Genomic DNA, 16777 nt, shown 5'->3' with positions numbered 1-16777 from the left:
CATGCATGCGTTCAGCTCCGAGCAGAAAAAAGGGTGCATTTGTTAGTGTTGCATAATTTTTTCTACGCGAGCCTGTCGTCTGTCCTTCACTTTAACGCCATACGCAGACATGCATTCCTTAAATCAAATCAGAAGAAAGACGTGAATAGACAAACGTCTTCCTGTTCAGCAACAGAGGAAACTGCTGACCGTGAGACATTAAACTTCAGCTTAATTTTTGTTTTGTTTTTGCAAACAGTTTTTGTCGCAAAACAGTCCATCCAAATGGTTTAGTTTGGCTCCTTCATGGAAGACTTTCCGAAAAAGACCGAGAAACCATGAACTGAAACTAAAAGGACCATTAGGTGAAAAAATAGAAGCACTCATGGATTCTCAAAAGAGCTCTGAAGGAAGCGTTTAAAGGTTTAAGTATTTTCCACCAACTCTAAATGGTCCTTTAAAGAGTTCTTTCACCCAGAAAGAAGCTTCCTGAAAGAAGCTGCATCGCCTTGAGGATGTCAACATTGTTGGATTTTGTATGAGTTCGGTCAGAGCCTCAATGAGAGCCATTCATGGAGGAGAATTGTGCATGTATTCCTGATGCAGATGGAGTCCGCAGGGGGAAATATTCCCATCTTTACTTACTTACAAGAAGTAGATCAGGATTTTTCCTTTTTAAATAAAATCTGAAACAGTGAAATGTGTTTGATTCTCAATTTTCAAGAACATTTTATATGTGCAGTTAAAAACAAAGACAAGCCATCTTGTAATCCTGCATTTTAGAAACTGTTAACTGATAATGGATCTTTTTTCCCCCCTAAAACAAGAATATTTTCCACTGCTCCCCCCTCCACCCTGTTTTGTTTTCTTAATCTTATAAAATCATCATTCGAATACTTTGAATATTTGTTTCCACGAGTGCAGTCATAACAGCGTGCGTAGTTATCTACTCTCATGCTTTGGGTAATGCACATTCATTTGAAGCTGACTCAAATCGACAGAGTGGCTAAAGTACACACACGAGCGTGTCATTAAAAACACACTCCCTGCGACCGTGTGTGTGTGTGATGTTAAAAAAAAAAGTGGCTTTACTCAAGTTAATTGCACTGTATGTCCTGAGAAAACCTCTGCCATGTGATGAAGGGTTTGCCATCGCTGTATCTTTTTTAATCCGACAAAATGCCCGCGGCCTCGCAGTCACACAACAGGCCCGACTTGCTGCTGCTGCTGCTGCTGCTGCTGCTACGACAAATTCCGAAAAAGGAGGAAACAAAAAGGTAAAGTAATGGAAGCATAAATGTGCGAGAGAGAGAGAACAGGAAAAAATAAAAGCATGACAGAGTCTATAAATAGGAAATATACTGTAGCCCGTGTGTGTGTGTGTGTGTGTGTGTGTGTGCACGCGCCCGAGTTCGTAGCAGCCTCATTTTCTCACATGCAAATGAAGGCGTCGGCGCAAAGATAACGAGGCCCATATTTCCACCTCCTCAGTGGGGCCATTATTTATTGATGTTCTGCATCTTTCCCCCTCCCTCCCACTCTCACGCTTTCTTCATCCTCTCCCTGTTGCTAGGGTCTTCTCGCTGCCATCCTGTTACGTTTTCTCGCCGTACTTCCAGCAATTATTAAAAGCGCGACGTGTTTACAATCATTAAGGACGACGCGGAGAAAAGCCTCCGCGTCGGGCGAGCGCAAAAAATCATAACGTTGAGCCGGTGGAAGATGTCAGTGAAATTAATATGTGTGTGTGTGTGTGGGGGGGGGGGATTCTGCATCAGGGTTGGAGTTGCTAAATATAGCTTTTCCAGATGCAAGTGGGTTTTGTATCCAATCACAAATATTTACAACGGAACACACTTTCTTTTAGTTTTCCCGTTTCCCCCCGAGGCTCCATCTGAAGTTTGTCGGCTTGAAAGGCAGTTAGATCCAACTCCTCGTCACACAATCAGCACAATGAGAGCGGACTTATTTAGCTTTTTAGACTTCCGGGACAAAGATGTGAGGAGAATCAATTGAAAATCACTCTGTGCCCGTTCATCGGCAGCCTAATGTGCAGTTCCGAAATGTAAGTCGGACGTCTCTACCCTCAAACGGGAAACTAATTTAGCTCTTGGAAATGAATCTGACCTACATGCTTTAAAGGGGCAAACTGCCACATGAGCTCGACTGGTCTATTTCAGGAGCTTTTAACCTTTTAACTCTCTTAGCAGGAATTATCTTATAACCTGCGTAAACATACACGAAATGAAAATATAACTCCGTGATCGTGCAGCACTCACAGCTCTGAGTAAAAGCATCGGTTCTCCTTTGGGACTTCCCTGTATGGACCCCATATCTAATCAGTTTGGAAAAGGCTAATGAGCTATCGAACTCACATTCCCTTGTTTCCCTCCTGGCGGATCACTACCATCTGATCCCCGGAGTCTGCGTCTTACTCAACACAGTTGACGGTCAAAGGCAGCGGGTTCCTTAGCTCGGAGGGGCTCTCCCATTTAAATGAAGGTTATTTTTCGCTGCTCATTACGACGAATACACGGAAACGCAAGGAGAAAGAAATGTGCCGAAGCGGAGGGGGGTCAGAGGTTTCCCTCCTCCACAAGCTGACAGCAGTGTGAATCCTCAGATAGACGCCTGCCTACAGCACCGCATGTTTATCTATTACAGAGAGGTGGTCTAAAGTTAGAAGATTAGAGGGGAAATTGACTCAAACAGGCAGTCATCGTCACAATTAGTCACGTGCTGAAATGCCTACACATCACCCGAGGCTCTAATAATGGGACAAAACTCAACATGATTAATAAAGAACAGATACCACCGATAACCGTAAACTGTAAGAAGAGGAGTAGAAGTTGAGGATGTAGCTTTGATGAATGATGGTTAACATTTTGCTCCATCAGGCAGGTAGTAACATGCAGCACGTGAAGGTCAAAGGTTACTCAGTCATTCTAATAAATAAATGACACTCCTCTCGCCGACGGTGCAAAATAAAGGGGAATTTTTCCCCTCAATCTCAACGGCAAGTCGCAGGGAAGAATTTGAAAGAGGGTGAGAAGAGAAAGGGGAGGAGGAGCGGATCAAAGACTTGCGACTGTCACAGAGAGACGAGGAAGAGGACGAAGAAGAAGTGGAAGAAGAAGAAGAAGAAGACAGAAGGGGAAAAAAAAAGAAAGGGAAGCGTATTCTGGAGATATTCTCTGCGGTGCTGGAATGTGCTTGCTGCTCACATATGCAGACACACACACACACACACAGACAAAAACACCTACTGGGCTTAAAATAGGACAAAAAAATATTTCCTTGCTGGAATGAAAAATAATAAACTATGTTATAAAATTAGCACAGCGGAGTCAGTGAGTGGCGGTCGTCCAGTTCTCGCAAGCGGAGGAATGTGTCGAAGCAGAAAAGCGGCGCTGTTTGGACGGAATGACGACTTGTGGGGAGGAAAGACAGTAGAGGAGGAACGCAGAGGGGAAAGATGTGGAGGTGGAGGAGATAACAGTCCGTGTCTGTGTTCTTTACTTCCTTTAAACCTTTATGCAAAAAAAAAAAAAAAAAAAGGGGGAACGGAGGGGGTTTTGCATTTGTATTCAAAGCGAGAGCCCACTCCAGCCTCCCTTTGCTCTCTCTGCTGTGTACATTAAAAGCCTAAGTAGAAGCAGGTGTCAGCCAATTAAATATATACACTTTCCTGGCTTTTATTCCGCCGCACACTTACTTAACATCTTTGAATGGCACCCTCTTAACTCCTTTCAATTCGCATTCAAAGCAGGTTTTATTGGCACAACCGATGTGTAACAACTAATTGTGCAATGGGAGCCCACCCTGCCGCATCGCCTCCATAAAAGAGACTTTGTTAACACGACCAAACTGTTCAGACGGAGCGCAAGTCTGGCTGCCAGTTAAGGCGAACGCTGCATGAGCAATATCTGAACCTCAGCGTTCAATTTCTCCCTCTCTCTCGCTTCTCGCTCGTTTTTCCGGATTGGGGGGCGAGATGCAAGACGTTGGGAGCGAGCCGCAGCTCTGTCATGTTTTCATTAAAAAGCCACGCTCCACTGTCTAATCCTGACTGCTGTCCTCTTTCCTAACCAATTCTGACTGCTTACCTCATCTTTCAATCATGTTCTGGCCCTCGCCACCGTGCTGCATCCTGCACCGACTCATCGCGAGCGGGGAGGATGTCGGAAAGAAAGTTGAGGGGGACGGAGGTGAGGGGCGGACAAAGGTGGAGGGTGAGGAGAGGGGACGAGGCGGCGCAGACAGACAGCAGAGTCCGGTTTCCACTGCGATTGGGACCACGTCTCTTCTGCTTCACTTGACTGCTCTGTCCCAATTTGCCCTGTGTGACTTTAAACAGTAAACACTGGGGGAGGGGATGATGCGGAGGGGTGGAGGGGGGGCATATCGGCAGGCCTGAATGGACAGTCGGGGGACCGACATAAAGCCGATCTTATGCAAAAGACGTCATTTGCGTGGATATAACTCAACGCAGTGCTGCGGAGACGCCATGTTCTCCCCCATAAACCCATCCTAACCAGACAGGCCGACGATGCTGCATAAAGCTAAATGGACCATCTCAGATAGAGGCAGCGCTGAGGAGATTAAGCATCAGTAGGAGCATCAGAGGAAACGAGGGATGGAGGGGAAAAGAGGGTGGGAGGATAGGAGAGAAATGGGGAGAGATGTAGAAATAGGACTCCATTATTCATGACGTGTGTTTCATGTGCTTGGTGACATCTGGGACAGCAGTGATAATGAGAGTCCCGGGAGAGAGAAACCACACACACACACACACACACACACACACACACACACACACACACACACACACATCCCGATGCACCCCGCCACAGAAAAGTGTGCCACCATGGTCCAAACACCTACCCTCGACAGGATGTCCCATTAACTCTTATTGAACTGTTTACTGCATGTGCACAAAGGCTTCGAAACACTGAAGCAACTCTTCTCCTTTTTCGAAAAATCACTCAGTCAAAGAATCAACATCCAGCGCTCGCCCCTCCACCTTGTTTTGATTCAGCAACGGATAAGAGGCAGAGATGGATATATGGTGTGTGTCTGCCATAATATGCGTCTGTGTGTGTGTGTGTGTGTGTGTGTGTGTGTGTGTGTGTGTGTGTGTGATGTGGTGTACTCCAGCTTAGCCCATGGCCCGGGGCAGTGAGCTGCATTAGCGGCACTGAGTGAGCTGCCTGGTCCCTCCCTATTAGAGTGCTGGTGGCAGAGGAGTGTCACTGCCCAGCATGGAGAGCGAGCGAGAGAGAGAGAGAGAGACAGAGAGATTAACTGCCACACACACACACACACGTACAGTTACAGTGTTTACCAGAAAGAAGGGGGCGGCACGCCAAACGACCGTCAATACTCTCAGATCAAATAATCAAATATCACATTTACCAAAATCATCATCACGATCTTCTGTTTCAGTGGCATGAAATAGATTTTCATCAACAATGGTGGGTTGTTTGACAATAAAGACTACAACTCCCATGATCCCATTGGACACGGTGAATCAAAATGACTATTATTGTCGCTTTAAGATATGTATCGGCAGCATTTGAATTTGTGTAGACTGTCAAGAGGGGGCTTATTTTAACCACTGTATTCATGTGGGTAGTTTAATCTGTAATAAATGACTGTATCTAGTAATAATGGGAGTATAGTAGGCGTATAAAGCTGCAGAAAAAAAGCCAACACTGAAGTAAAACACATCTAAATTGTGCATGGCTGAACATACTTTGTCACATTCTGGCCTGACAACTCGGCCAGTCTCTTTCAAACCACTTCTTTGTAATCTTTAGCTTCTAAGGGTGCTGACGTTTTCTGTGAAGATATTTCCTCTCATATATGATACCATTTCCTCAGAACACACAGCCTTTCTGTGTGGAGTCTGCGATGCGTGCGTTGGTGTCCTCCCCACAATCTCAAGACAGGCAACAATCGGTTAATCAGTTAGTCGTTAACTGTTCAGTTAATCAGTAACTTTTTTGTATTTTGACCTTTTAAAAAGACACAATTCCAGCTTCTTCAATGTGAATATTTTCCGCTTCCTTTCCTCCTCTCTGACAGTAAACTGAATATATTTGGGTTGTGGACAAAACAAGAGACATACAGGATTGTAATCTTCGGCTCTGGAAAACTCTGATCGACATTTTTCACCATTTTCTAAGACCAAACAACTAATCAGACAATCGAAAAAATAATCAACGTGACATTTTTAATGAAAACAATGTTAGTTGTAATCCTAATCAACACCAAATTTTGATATTTTCGTCATCGGTATTGGGTTTTGGACTTTTGGTGGGACAAAACAAGCAATGTGTGCATACTGTCCTGTATATGTTGCTGATATCATGGAAATATTTACTGAACATGAATATAAAACTAGGGGAAATGTCACTCGTGGCAGGAAACCAGCTCATTGTTACCTCTGCACAATATCAAACTGACACTTTGGAGTAAAACGATCATACTGACCCAAGATTTTATTAAAATGATCATTTTACTGTCATGTTATTGATCCATAAAGAAAACAGTGAATGCTATTTGCTCTGTATCATCCTTATTGCATATGCAACATGCCGAATTGTTGACTGAAAGCCTCAACGATGTTTTACTGGAGAGAGAAACAGAGAGAGCAAACAACTCGCATGCTGTAATCATGTTGAATTATTGACTTGCTTACGCAGGACACTCGCTATGCACATACTGATCCACAAACAACAGCCGAGAAGCATCACAACAGACTTTTCTTATCACATTAACCCCAAAGCAGCGCTGCCGATCCACTCGCCTCCCTCACCTTCCCTGCCCGCTGCAGTCAATCACAGCCTGCCATGTTGATCTGGGCTCTATGTGTGTTTGGACAGCTAATAGCGAGGCGGATCAATAGGTCTGATTGAGAGGTCATGTAGGAACATGGCACTTGGCTGACCACCAGGGATCCCATTTGATCCCAGATCATGTCTCGGCACGGTCCCTGGGCAACCAGCTGCATTCACGGACACATCATGAAAAAATAAATCTCTTCATCAGTGTGAAAACAAGTGTGTGGCTTAATTAACAATTTATCTTCATCTTTTCTTTTCAAAGAACCGGAGGGTAATGGGTCAGAAAAAGAGTCGACTCATGCTTTTGGTTTTCAACATTTTAGCGCTGGCTATTTGTAACAATATGATATAATCCGATGGATGTTTTGGAGAACAAAAGGTTGGAACCACAAGCGAAGACATTTAAGGACAGGATTAGCGAGAAAATCGCTGCATTTCATACTAAGAGCAAGAAAAAAAATGAAGATGGAGGTGGAAAAATCTGAGCCAAACTTCTCTCTACTGCTGCCGAGTAAATAAGCATTTCCTTAAATACAATTTCTTAGTAAAGCCTGCAGTAATCTCCTCGCGCTAATCCCTCTTTCGCTAGCCTAAACAAAAGAGTAGAAGAAAGCAGGAGGAAAGACCTAAAACCTCTTTACTCAAATCCTATTTCTTAACCCAATCCAGGCCACATAAACCTTACAACTCCTTCATTCTAAGCCTTGACACAAGCCTTTCACTTTCATTAACGACTGTGTGTGTGCTTACCAGTGCAGATTAACAACTATCATTTACAGAGGCGGTGAGTGGAAATTGTGTGTTTACCCCCGCTATCAAAATATAAGAAATAAAGTGAGGTGACCTGAAATAAAACTTTACAATAAGGGACACAACATTTAGAGTGGTTACCAGGGAACAAATGAGGAATGAATGCAAAGTCACCTGCTAGTTAAGCAGTAGTTAATGAGTAACTCCGATTTGTTTAAGTAGCTAATGATTAACTAATGATTAGTTAATTATGAAAAGAGTGGTTATGAAATGAATAGTTACTAAGTAGTTCCTAAGTACTTACTATCGTACGTTTACTTGCGCTTTTTGTCTCCTTTCAAAAAAAGTGTTGCATCATACTGAGCTCTAAATCATTACTTCATGAGTACCTCTCCATAACACAACAAGTCGTTTTGTGACTGATTCTTTCCTCACTTCTTTTCCATATTAACCAATCATTAACTGATAATTAGCTACTCTTTCGATAGGTAATTATCAACTGATAACTAATAATCAACTAGTAGTGAGTCATTCATTCCTAATTTGTTACTTAAAATGTGTCCATTACTGTAAAGAGTTACGAAAAGATTGCACGGCCTGTTTTCTTCCAGTATGACCGTTAAGGTCACAGATTAGTTGGTTGAATCTGTAATTGTTTGTAGCTACTGTTCAAAGATATTGAAATTGAAGTTTTAGTCAGACAGCGCTAATGTTGCTACTTTGATTATTATGTGTTATTATCCGGCACACAAGTTTGTCTATAAAGCAAGTTTTTTTTAACAAACATGTCTTCACATCACTGTCAAACTCTACAGCTCCTGACTTTCTCAACAGTACAATGAAAGTGATAAACCTTAATTGTAGGGCACTTTTTTTAGTTTAAGTTACAAAATAATAAAGTAAAAGTGCCAAACAAGTTAAAACTGATGGAACAAATCGTGTTTTCTCCCTGGCTTTATTTTACTGGATTTGTCCAATCAGGTTTTGCCACCAGGACAAAATGTTGATACTTGACATTCCTGCAAACCCGTGATTCGTTAACATTTTGTATATGTCATACGCTACCTACCACATGTCATATGACGTTCACATTACATGTTTATGACCTGGAGTTCATATCAGAATGCGGAGGTTATGGTGGTTTCAAAGGAGGCCTCGGGACAATATCCAGCTGCGTTTGAGTCAAACAAAGCAGGTATAAATTTTGAATATAAAGAAATGTTAAGGTTTAACATATCCGTGGTTTGCAGAGACATACACTGCCGACATCATATCCGGCGATTGGGTTGATTTTGTTGCAGCAATATTGTTTGTCTTCCCAGATCTCGGCATCTGCTTTGGCGTGTGCCGGGTACAAACAATGCTCAAACGTGGTTTTAAATAAACTGTAAATATCTTTAACGCCACATAAGTGGAAATCCAAAAACCGACTTCCTCAACGCTCCCTCTCTCCTCTGTCTCTCATTTGATGTATTCTCACCGAGCGAGGGTTGAAGGGTGAGATAGTGGCCAGATTTCTGTCAGAGTGATGTGCTCGCAGGGGCTTTCCCATCTCTCCCTCTTACACTGATTGACACTGATACACTGATGCTCTGTAAACATGCTCGTACTGCATGTGTGTGTGTGTGTGTGTGTGTGTGTGTTTGACGGAGACACAAAGAGAAAAAAAGGCAGGGGAGGAGAGCGACGGCGGAGTGTGTGCGGTTCTGTGTTACGTGCACGTGAGCAGGCGTGCGTAGTAGTGTGTAAATAGTCAATAATAGCCGACACTTGTCAGCCCTCTGCTCTGTACACACAAAGCCCGTGGTTGAGCCATTGTTGAACTCCGCCTCTCCACGCGAGCCGCCCCCCCCCCAAAAAAAAACTGGGCCTCTCAAGCAGAGATAATTATGCCTATTGTGCCCCTTGCGCACGCACGCACGCACGCACACACACACACACACACTTGTTTGTGCTAATTTACACACCCACCCACGTGCCTACTCAACCTAACTGAGTAAAAGATGTCTGCCAGCACCCCCATCTGCTCCTGCCCAGCTCTCAGGCACTCTCAGCACACTGGGGCAAAAATGTGAGAGGGGCAAAAATATCCGAAGAAAGTAAAAGAAGACCAGTCAGAGGTATTTATTTGCATTGGAAACTGGATGTGAGAGGTTAAAAATGTGTATATTTCCAATGTTGTTTGATAATTTCTTTATAAGAAGCTGCCCATTGTTTTTGCGTTACCGCCATATGTTTGCATGTGTAGGCAGATAGCAGCGGCACCTTCAGCTGCATGATTTAGTCTTTAATTTTCTCCCACTAACCCCCGTGGCCTGCTGCGTGCCATGTGGGACAGAGGCAGTCGCTGAGGGCAGGGGAGAGGTGAGGGAGGGAGGGAGGGATGGTGTGTCAGACTCAGGGGTTGGGGGTGACAGAGGGCGACAGTCGATGGGGTTGTGTTCAATGAGCCCTGGGGACGCCACGTGCTCCCTGTCCTCCTCTGTCACACTACGTCCTGCTGCACCCCGGCGGCCCGAGCACAACAACAGGACAGCCGTCACACAGCAGAGCGGACCGGCGCAGAGCACAAGCCTTAATGTATCCCGAGTTAATGTTTAATGAGCGCTCCATATTCAGGCGGGTTCATGCAAAACCTGAAAATGGCTTTATTGTGTTTCTTTCGAGGAGGATGCGCGTGGAGGCTTGTACATTTGTACTTTGTGGAAGCAAGTGTGTGTATGTGTGTGTGTGTGTGTGTGTCAGGCCAGTGTTTACAAGAGTATGCGGCGTCCCGGACAAGTGTATCTATTAATGTATTCCTGCTCTGAGTGCACAAGCGCAGATTTACAAACAGACATCGTGTCCTAACACACCACTGCTCTCCATGAGGTCCCTCTGCCTTTGTCACCTCTCTCCCCTGCACCTGTGTGGAGCCTCACAACGGTAACTTTTTAATTACTCGGGGAGGAAAAGCTGCAGTATTTGTGAATAAAGGGGCAATAACTGGATCTGTTATGACTGCTTAACAATCCCCACTGCAACACATGTAGTAAACTACCAAATATCACTGAGATAAATATTGCCATTCTTTTTGAAAACTACAGTAGTAGTAGTTTTTTTATTGTTTAATATTTACCGAATTATTGTTTTTCGAAATTCAAAATAGAATTGATCCTCACATCCATTCAGTTGTTCATTTAATTATTGCATTGATTATGACTAAAGCTGCAACAATTGGTGGATTAATCGATGAGTTCATTGACAGAAAATTAACTGGCAGCTATTTTTACAACATTGTCTGATATTATATTGGGTAAAGCCTAGTGTTGTGACGATACTGGAATTTCTAACTGTGATACAATACCTTTAAAAAATATATATATAATCAATACCGTGTTCGATGCTGGGCTGTTTACTGTGTTGAGCACAAAAGCATCTGAATTAATCAGAGGTGAGACTGTGCGCACGTGTCAATTCGCTGTTGGAGAGGAGAGTGAAAAAAAACGCAGCTAGTATCATTACTGCAAAAAAAAAATGAGGAGCGAAACCATTTTAAATAATTAATATATATATTTATGGATATTTAGATACTTTTGACGACATTAGTAGAGCCCGATCTCATTTTAAATAACTTGTGTGTGTCCTGCAATTGTGTACATAGTTGTGTATTGTTGAACCGCTTGACTCCCAGCAGGGACCCCAGGGGGCAGGGGATTGATCTGTAATGTAGCCAGTAAGTGACCTCACCACCCGGTGACACCCATTAGGATCCAAGTTCACATTAAGGCCTGATGGCTCAGCACTTACACGGTGGCAGGTTAAACACAGGTTAAATCCACCTTACTGTCAACAACGGGGACTTAACTAGACTGATGGAACGGAGTGCAAACAGAGTCTGCTTAATGATACACTAGATCGATGGATGCATGCAAAATACACACACTGCACGAAGGAAGAGAGTAGAAATACGGACTTTTCAGGACGGGTGGGTGAATTGAATATTTCCCCTCCAATTATTGCTTATCATCGATCGATTTTATGGCCGCGTGCATCAAATGACCGCGCAAACACATAAACAAGACCAAACTGTGTGGCAGGTGGATTAGATGGAGCATGGTCGGGCATCTTCTGTGGACCACCATGTGGCTGCAGCCATCTGCTGGTCCAGTCTCTATTCATCGGAGCCACTCATTAGCTTTCTGCTGCTCAGACTGACGGCCTCGATCTGCGAGCTGAACCCCTCTCTGTGTCCCACTGTTGTTTTCATTCCCGTCCACAAAAACCCCTCCATCTCTCTGTCTCCGCTCCAGCTCTCCTCCTTCAGATCACTGCTCAGACTAGCAGGGCTCCATTGTCTCGTGAGGGTCACACAAACATGCGCGCACACACACACACACGCACACACACACACATCCACACACACAAAGCTTAACTACGGGGACGGTACGGGACGGGGAAGTGAGAGGGAAATAGGTCAGTCTGCCTGCACCCCTCCCCTCTTAAACCCCCCTCACTGTCCTGGCTGGACAGGAAAGTGGGGCAGGCAAGGGGACACACACACACACATAAACACACACGCGCACACACACACACACACACACACACACGGCTCCAGATGGGGAGCATGTGTGTTTGACAAAATGGAACCTGTTGGGGTTCAGAGGGCATGGCTGCGTTGTGTTATGTCATCAACTCAACCTTCACGCTGGGATGTGATCGTGCTACTGATCAGGGGTCTGCACCTGAAGACGCCTCCGTGCAAAAGGCGCAGGCATGACATGAAAATGGAGTGGACAATTTAACTTTTTTTGTTGTTTTGATTCAAAGGAAAGTAGGCAGTCTGGTCACTTTTTAATCTTACTTTGTTATCAGATAGTGGGGAATCGGAGAAGAAGACCTATTAAGTGTTTTGGGGTTTTTCCTTTTCCTTCAGTGTGTTATGTGTATAAGTTATTGTGCATGTATCGCTGATGGGAGCTCCACTCTCCCACAGAAAACGCTGCTCCTGAAACGCCTCGTCAGTGGTCTCGCCTTTACTTCTGTAAATTTTTTGTCATCTCACTACATCACTGTGTCCAACATTATCATAATTTATGCCTGGATTCATGTTAGAAGTGAAGATCACTAGAAGCTGAAAACATGACGGAGCTGACTGGAGACACAGTGAGCACTGATGGCTCAGGCGTGTGTGAGCAGACCAATCAGAGGAGACTGTGGGGCCTTAAAGAGACAGGAGCTAAAAACGTGTGTTTCAGAGAGAGAGAGGATGGAAAGCTGCTGCACTGGACAGTTTGAGAGAACTGATGTGTTTTTCGAGCATTTTAGCCTGTAAACCTATTCTGTTAGCAACCCAAAATAAAAATATGATTAGGAAAATTAGCATAATATGTCTCCTTTGATATCAACAAGTTAAAATGTGTATCTGTGTATCTAAACTAATGGAGTGAAGAGCGCAATTCATCCTTCATGACATCTGCAGCAGACAGTGCTGCAAAGTAGACCTGACTCTATTTCTCTCTTTTGTGTTGCAACAACGCGATGAGCCAATCACTCCCCACCCTGAGACACAATATTGTTTTAAATTCAGAGAAAGTTCAGTGATGGTTGAGTGTTCTGGCTTGCTGTTTGCAGTGGATTTCAGCAGACAGGGTTCCCTCTTTGTCGATACAAATCCAGATAGCATCCTCGGCGGACTTTATCACGGACACAGAACAAAAATAAAGGACACACGAGCGAGTTGCGCACACAGGATTGTAAAACGCATGAAGGGTAAATGGGGGCGTGAATGTTTGGACACCTTTACACAAGCGCGTATAGATTTACTGACTTGAAATCAACTCTTTACAGCGAGCGTGAGAAATAGTGACAGGCGAGACGGGCGACCACCCACTCACTGGCGCGCGGAGAGCTTTCAGTCACAAAATCAATTTTAATTTTCACATCTTCATTAGACCAATCGAGGCGGTCCTTTACTGGGCGAGCAGCGGAGAGAGAGAGAGAGTTTGACCGGCGGTGTTAGAGTTGGAGATCAGCATCAATGAAGCTTCACATTACACTGTTTACAATACATGTATCTACTGTACATGGACATTCTCTGTTTGTGTGCATGTTTGTGTACTTTGTGTGCATCCATGTGAGAGTGCACTGACGGTATTCAGACCATGAGCGCGTTATTTTTGCAGACTGTGACTGCGGTGATTGGCTGTGAGGATAATGAGGTCACCACGTTGAGGAACGCGGAGGTCGGGGGGGGTCAAGGTTTAACGCAAACACATCAGCAGTGCTTGTTCGTAGGGAAGCGAATGCTCGGCGTTCAGTGCGCGGCTCTTCATGTTCAACATCTGATCCTCACACTCACTGCTCATCAACTGACCTATATACCCCTAATTACACACAGCAGCCTCATGACTGTGTGCACAGCAACACCCCATACGTAAGGGCCATAAATACACACGGAGGGCTATCTAAACCAGATCGACTCGTGTTTACGTTTGGCGATCAGAGGAACTATTTATCGGTTTAGAGCGACAAAGACCAATTTGATTATTCTGCAATGTGCAAAGAAAATAAGGAGTTGTGTGTGGGGAAAAATAAGAAAATAACATGTAATCAATCAGAATTTTAAAAGAAAAAGCGTATTTTTGCGTGTTTGTAGCTGCAAATGAAGTCAAAAATGAACTTTTTAAAATGTCCATAAAATGATTATGTATGTCCGTAATGTAGCAGCTTCCTGTCAGGACACAAATGTCACACAAAGTACGGTAAAACACTTTAAGGCTTCACACAAAAAACTGACAAAAACACACTGAAATGTCTGAACAAAAACAAAATAACCACAACCTTGGTGCATGCGCATGTGTGACACAGTGTCTGTGTGTTTTGCATACATATAATATAAAACGCCATCTGCCAGGACCTGAGGCCATTCTTGCCCTACTACCCTCCTTGCTTCTCCTCCTTTGCTTCATTTTTCTTCTCTGTCTCTCATCCCTCCTCTCCCGCATGGTTATTGCAGGAAAACAATCATGCGCACACCTCTAATATACACACAATGTATAATCACACCCAAAAAAACTCATAATGTATTCTCAAACAAACCCCCCCCCCCCAAAAAAAAAATCCTGAACACTGCATTTCTCTTTCTCTCCCTCTTGCACACACACAAATGAGGTTAATGAAGATGAATGTGGGGGCACAGTCCTATTGACATCCCGTGTCTCTAATTGCGGCCCTGTTCTTCAAGGACATGGTGGTAAAGACAAGCAGGGAGAGGACAGAAATAGATCTGATGAAGAGGAACAGTGGGAGAGTCGTGCGACATGGGAGAGAGTCGGTCTAATGCAGTGTCAGTCACAATTATTGACATTGGGGGGGAGTAACTGTATGTGAGGAGCGGTAAAGGCAGTGATAGCAGAGAGGGAAATGTCTGCGAGAAGAGGAGGAAGACGAAGGAGAGCGAGGGAGAAGATACAGGCAAAGAGAACATGGGGGGGGGGATGGAGGATGGCGGGGACCGGATCAGTGATCCAGAACAGTGAGCAGACAGAAGACACGAGTTAAGAGTGCAGTCAAACATGGAGCACAGCGGTGCATCAACCGTCCTCATACACACAAACACACACACAAACAGAGGAGATAAAGACATACCGACATCCTGTGAAACAGAGGCGTGGACTCGAGTCACAAATTTGATAACTTTAGAATCGACTTGGACTTTAATAGCAGTGACTTGTGACTTCACTTGGCTCTAAGCCCTTTGACTTTAAAATACAAGATGCCTTCCCCAAAGCCTGAAGATTTAAAAGTGATTTTTTAAAAAGGGGACGAGAATCAATTCATGAATCAGGATTCATGATCAATTCATGATGACATGAACTGGCCCTGAAGCGCAAATCACCATGGCAACTGGGAAAAAAACAACCACAAATCAGATCAAATCAACAAAACTGACACAAACAACATAAACGTATTTTCTTGCCTTCTCCTGTCGACAGGAAAATAAGAAAAGAAAGGATTTTTTTGCCATTGAAGCTGTGCCAAAGACGCCAGCCAATCAGAAGCAGAGTAGGCTGGTACCTGCGAGAAAAGCAGTGGGATCCATGATAAAATGCAAGTGGCACCTACTTCCTGTTTAAAAGATGGACAGTGCGTCTGTCCAATCAGCAAAAAAAAAGGTGTGTAACTTTTCAGGAGGAAGTTAATGTTGTGTTTTCAACCAATCCAACAGAACCTTGAAGAAATAATATTACATTTCTTCCAAGATAGGTTTTTAGTGGAGCACATACTTGTTTGGGCCTTGAAATTCAAAGTTTAGGACCCGGGACTTGAGACACATTTCTCAGTTGCAAAACAATAACTCTGTCCCACCTCTGCTGTTAAAAAGAAACCAAGCTGTCCATCCCAGGATAATTCCACATTCACTCATGTTTTATTTGTCTTACCTGGGACGATGGAAACAGTGTCTCTCTCCCAGGACACGACGCTGACGTACTCCTGCACGGCGGCGGGGATGAGGCACTTGAACACAGCTACGTTGCCCCGCATCGAGCGCTGGTCCGCCACCCGCACGGTGTAGGGCTCCCTGAAAACTACAAAAACACACAGAGAAAGTTGATTCTCGAGCTTTAAAAAGGCAGGATTATTTCCCTGCCGATGAATAGCCGAGGTGTGCTGACACTTGATCGACTTAATGTAACTTGAGGTGTTTTTCCAGCCGGGCACAAACACAATGAAGGGTTGTTTGTTTTTTCTTAAAAGAGGTCAAATTTGAAGATATTCATAATCTATGTAAAACATCTTCATCAGCTATCCAGAATATGTGTTGAAAATAAATGAACATCATGGCTGTTTCCGTTTTAATCACGTAATAGTTCAGTGTTAGCCTGTTTCGAGACAAAAACAATAATCTGCTTGTGTTTACATCATCAAAAACAACACATTAACACTCCAGAGCAAAACAGCCTTTCATCAATTACCACAGCACTCCACATGTATTCATTGGAAATTACTGGCCCACTCTTGTGTATTGTTTGAACTCTTCTAATCCTGCCTCTGCTTTCACCATAAATGGCGCGAGCCGCCATTAAGCGGGGTAATCATGGAAATTATTTTTTTTCAGCTTTGGCGTGACATCATCATGAAAGACCGATCGACTGTTTGCGTACACAACTTTATTAGGAAAAAAGCACTGAGCCGCACACTCAAACTAAACCAAATAA

General features: G+C 44.0%; 1 protein-coding gene across 5 annotated transcripts in view; it reads right to left on the bottom strand.

The window, feature by feature from the left end:
* The window catches only part of LOC115594209 (Down syndrome cell adhesion molecule-like protein 1 homolog), a 56737-nt gene that overhangs the window by 26709 nt on the left and 13251 nt on the right, over positions 1 to 16777 (bottom strand). For all 5 annotated transcript variants that reach the window (XM_030438100.1, XM_030438096.1, XM_030438097.1 and 2 more), the window contains exon 3: positions 16001 to 16147. In XM_030438100.1, the coding sequence (XP_030293960.1) occupies positions 16001 to 16147 (147 nt within the window). The remainder of the gene's footprint in view (positions 1 to 16000; positions 16148 to 16777) is intronic.

This window comes from Sparus aurata, chromosome 13 (assembly GCF_900880675.1).
Source record: "Sparus aurata chromosome 13, fSpaAur1.1, whole genome shotgun sequence".
NCBI classification, from domain to species: Eukaryota; Metazoa; Chordata; class Actinopteri; order Spariformes; family Sparidae; genus Sparus; species Sparus aurata.
Note: the sequence above shows the minus strand (reverse complement) of the source record. Positions and strands in the feature narration are given on the sequence as shown.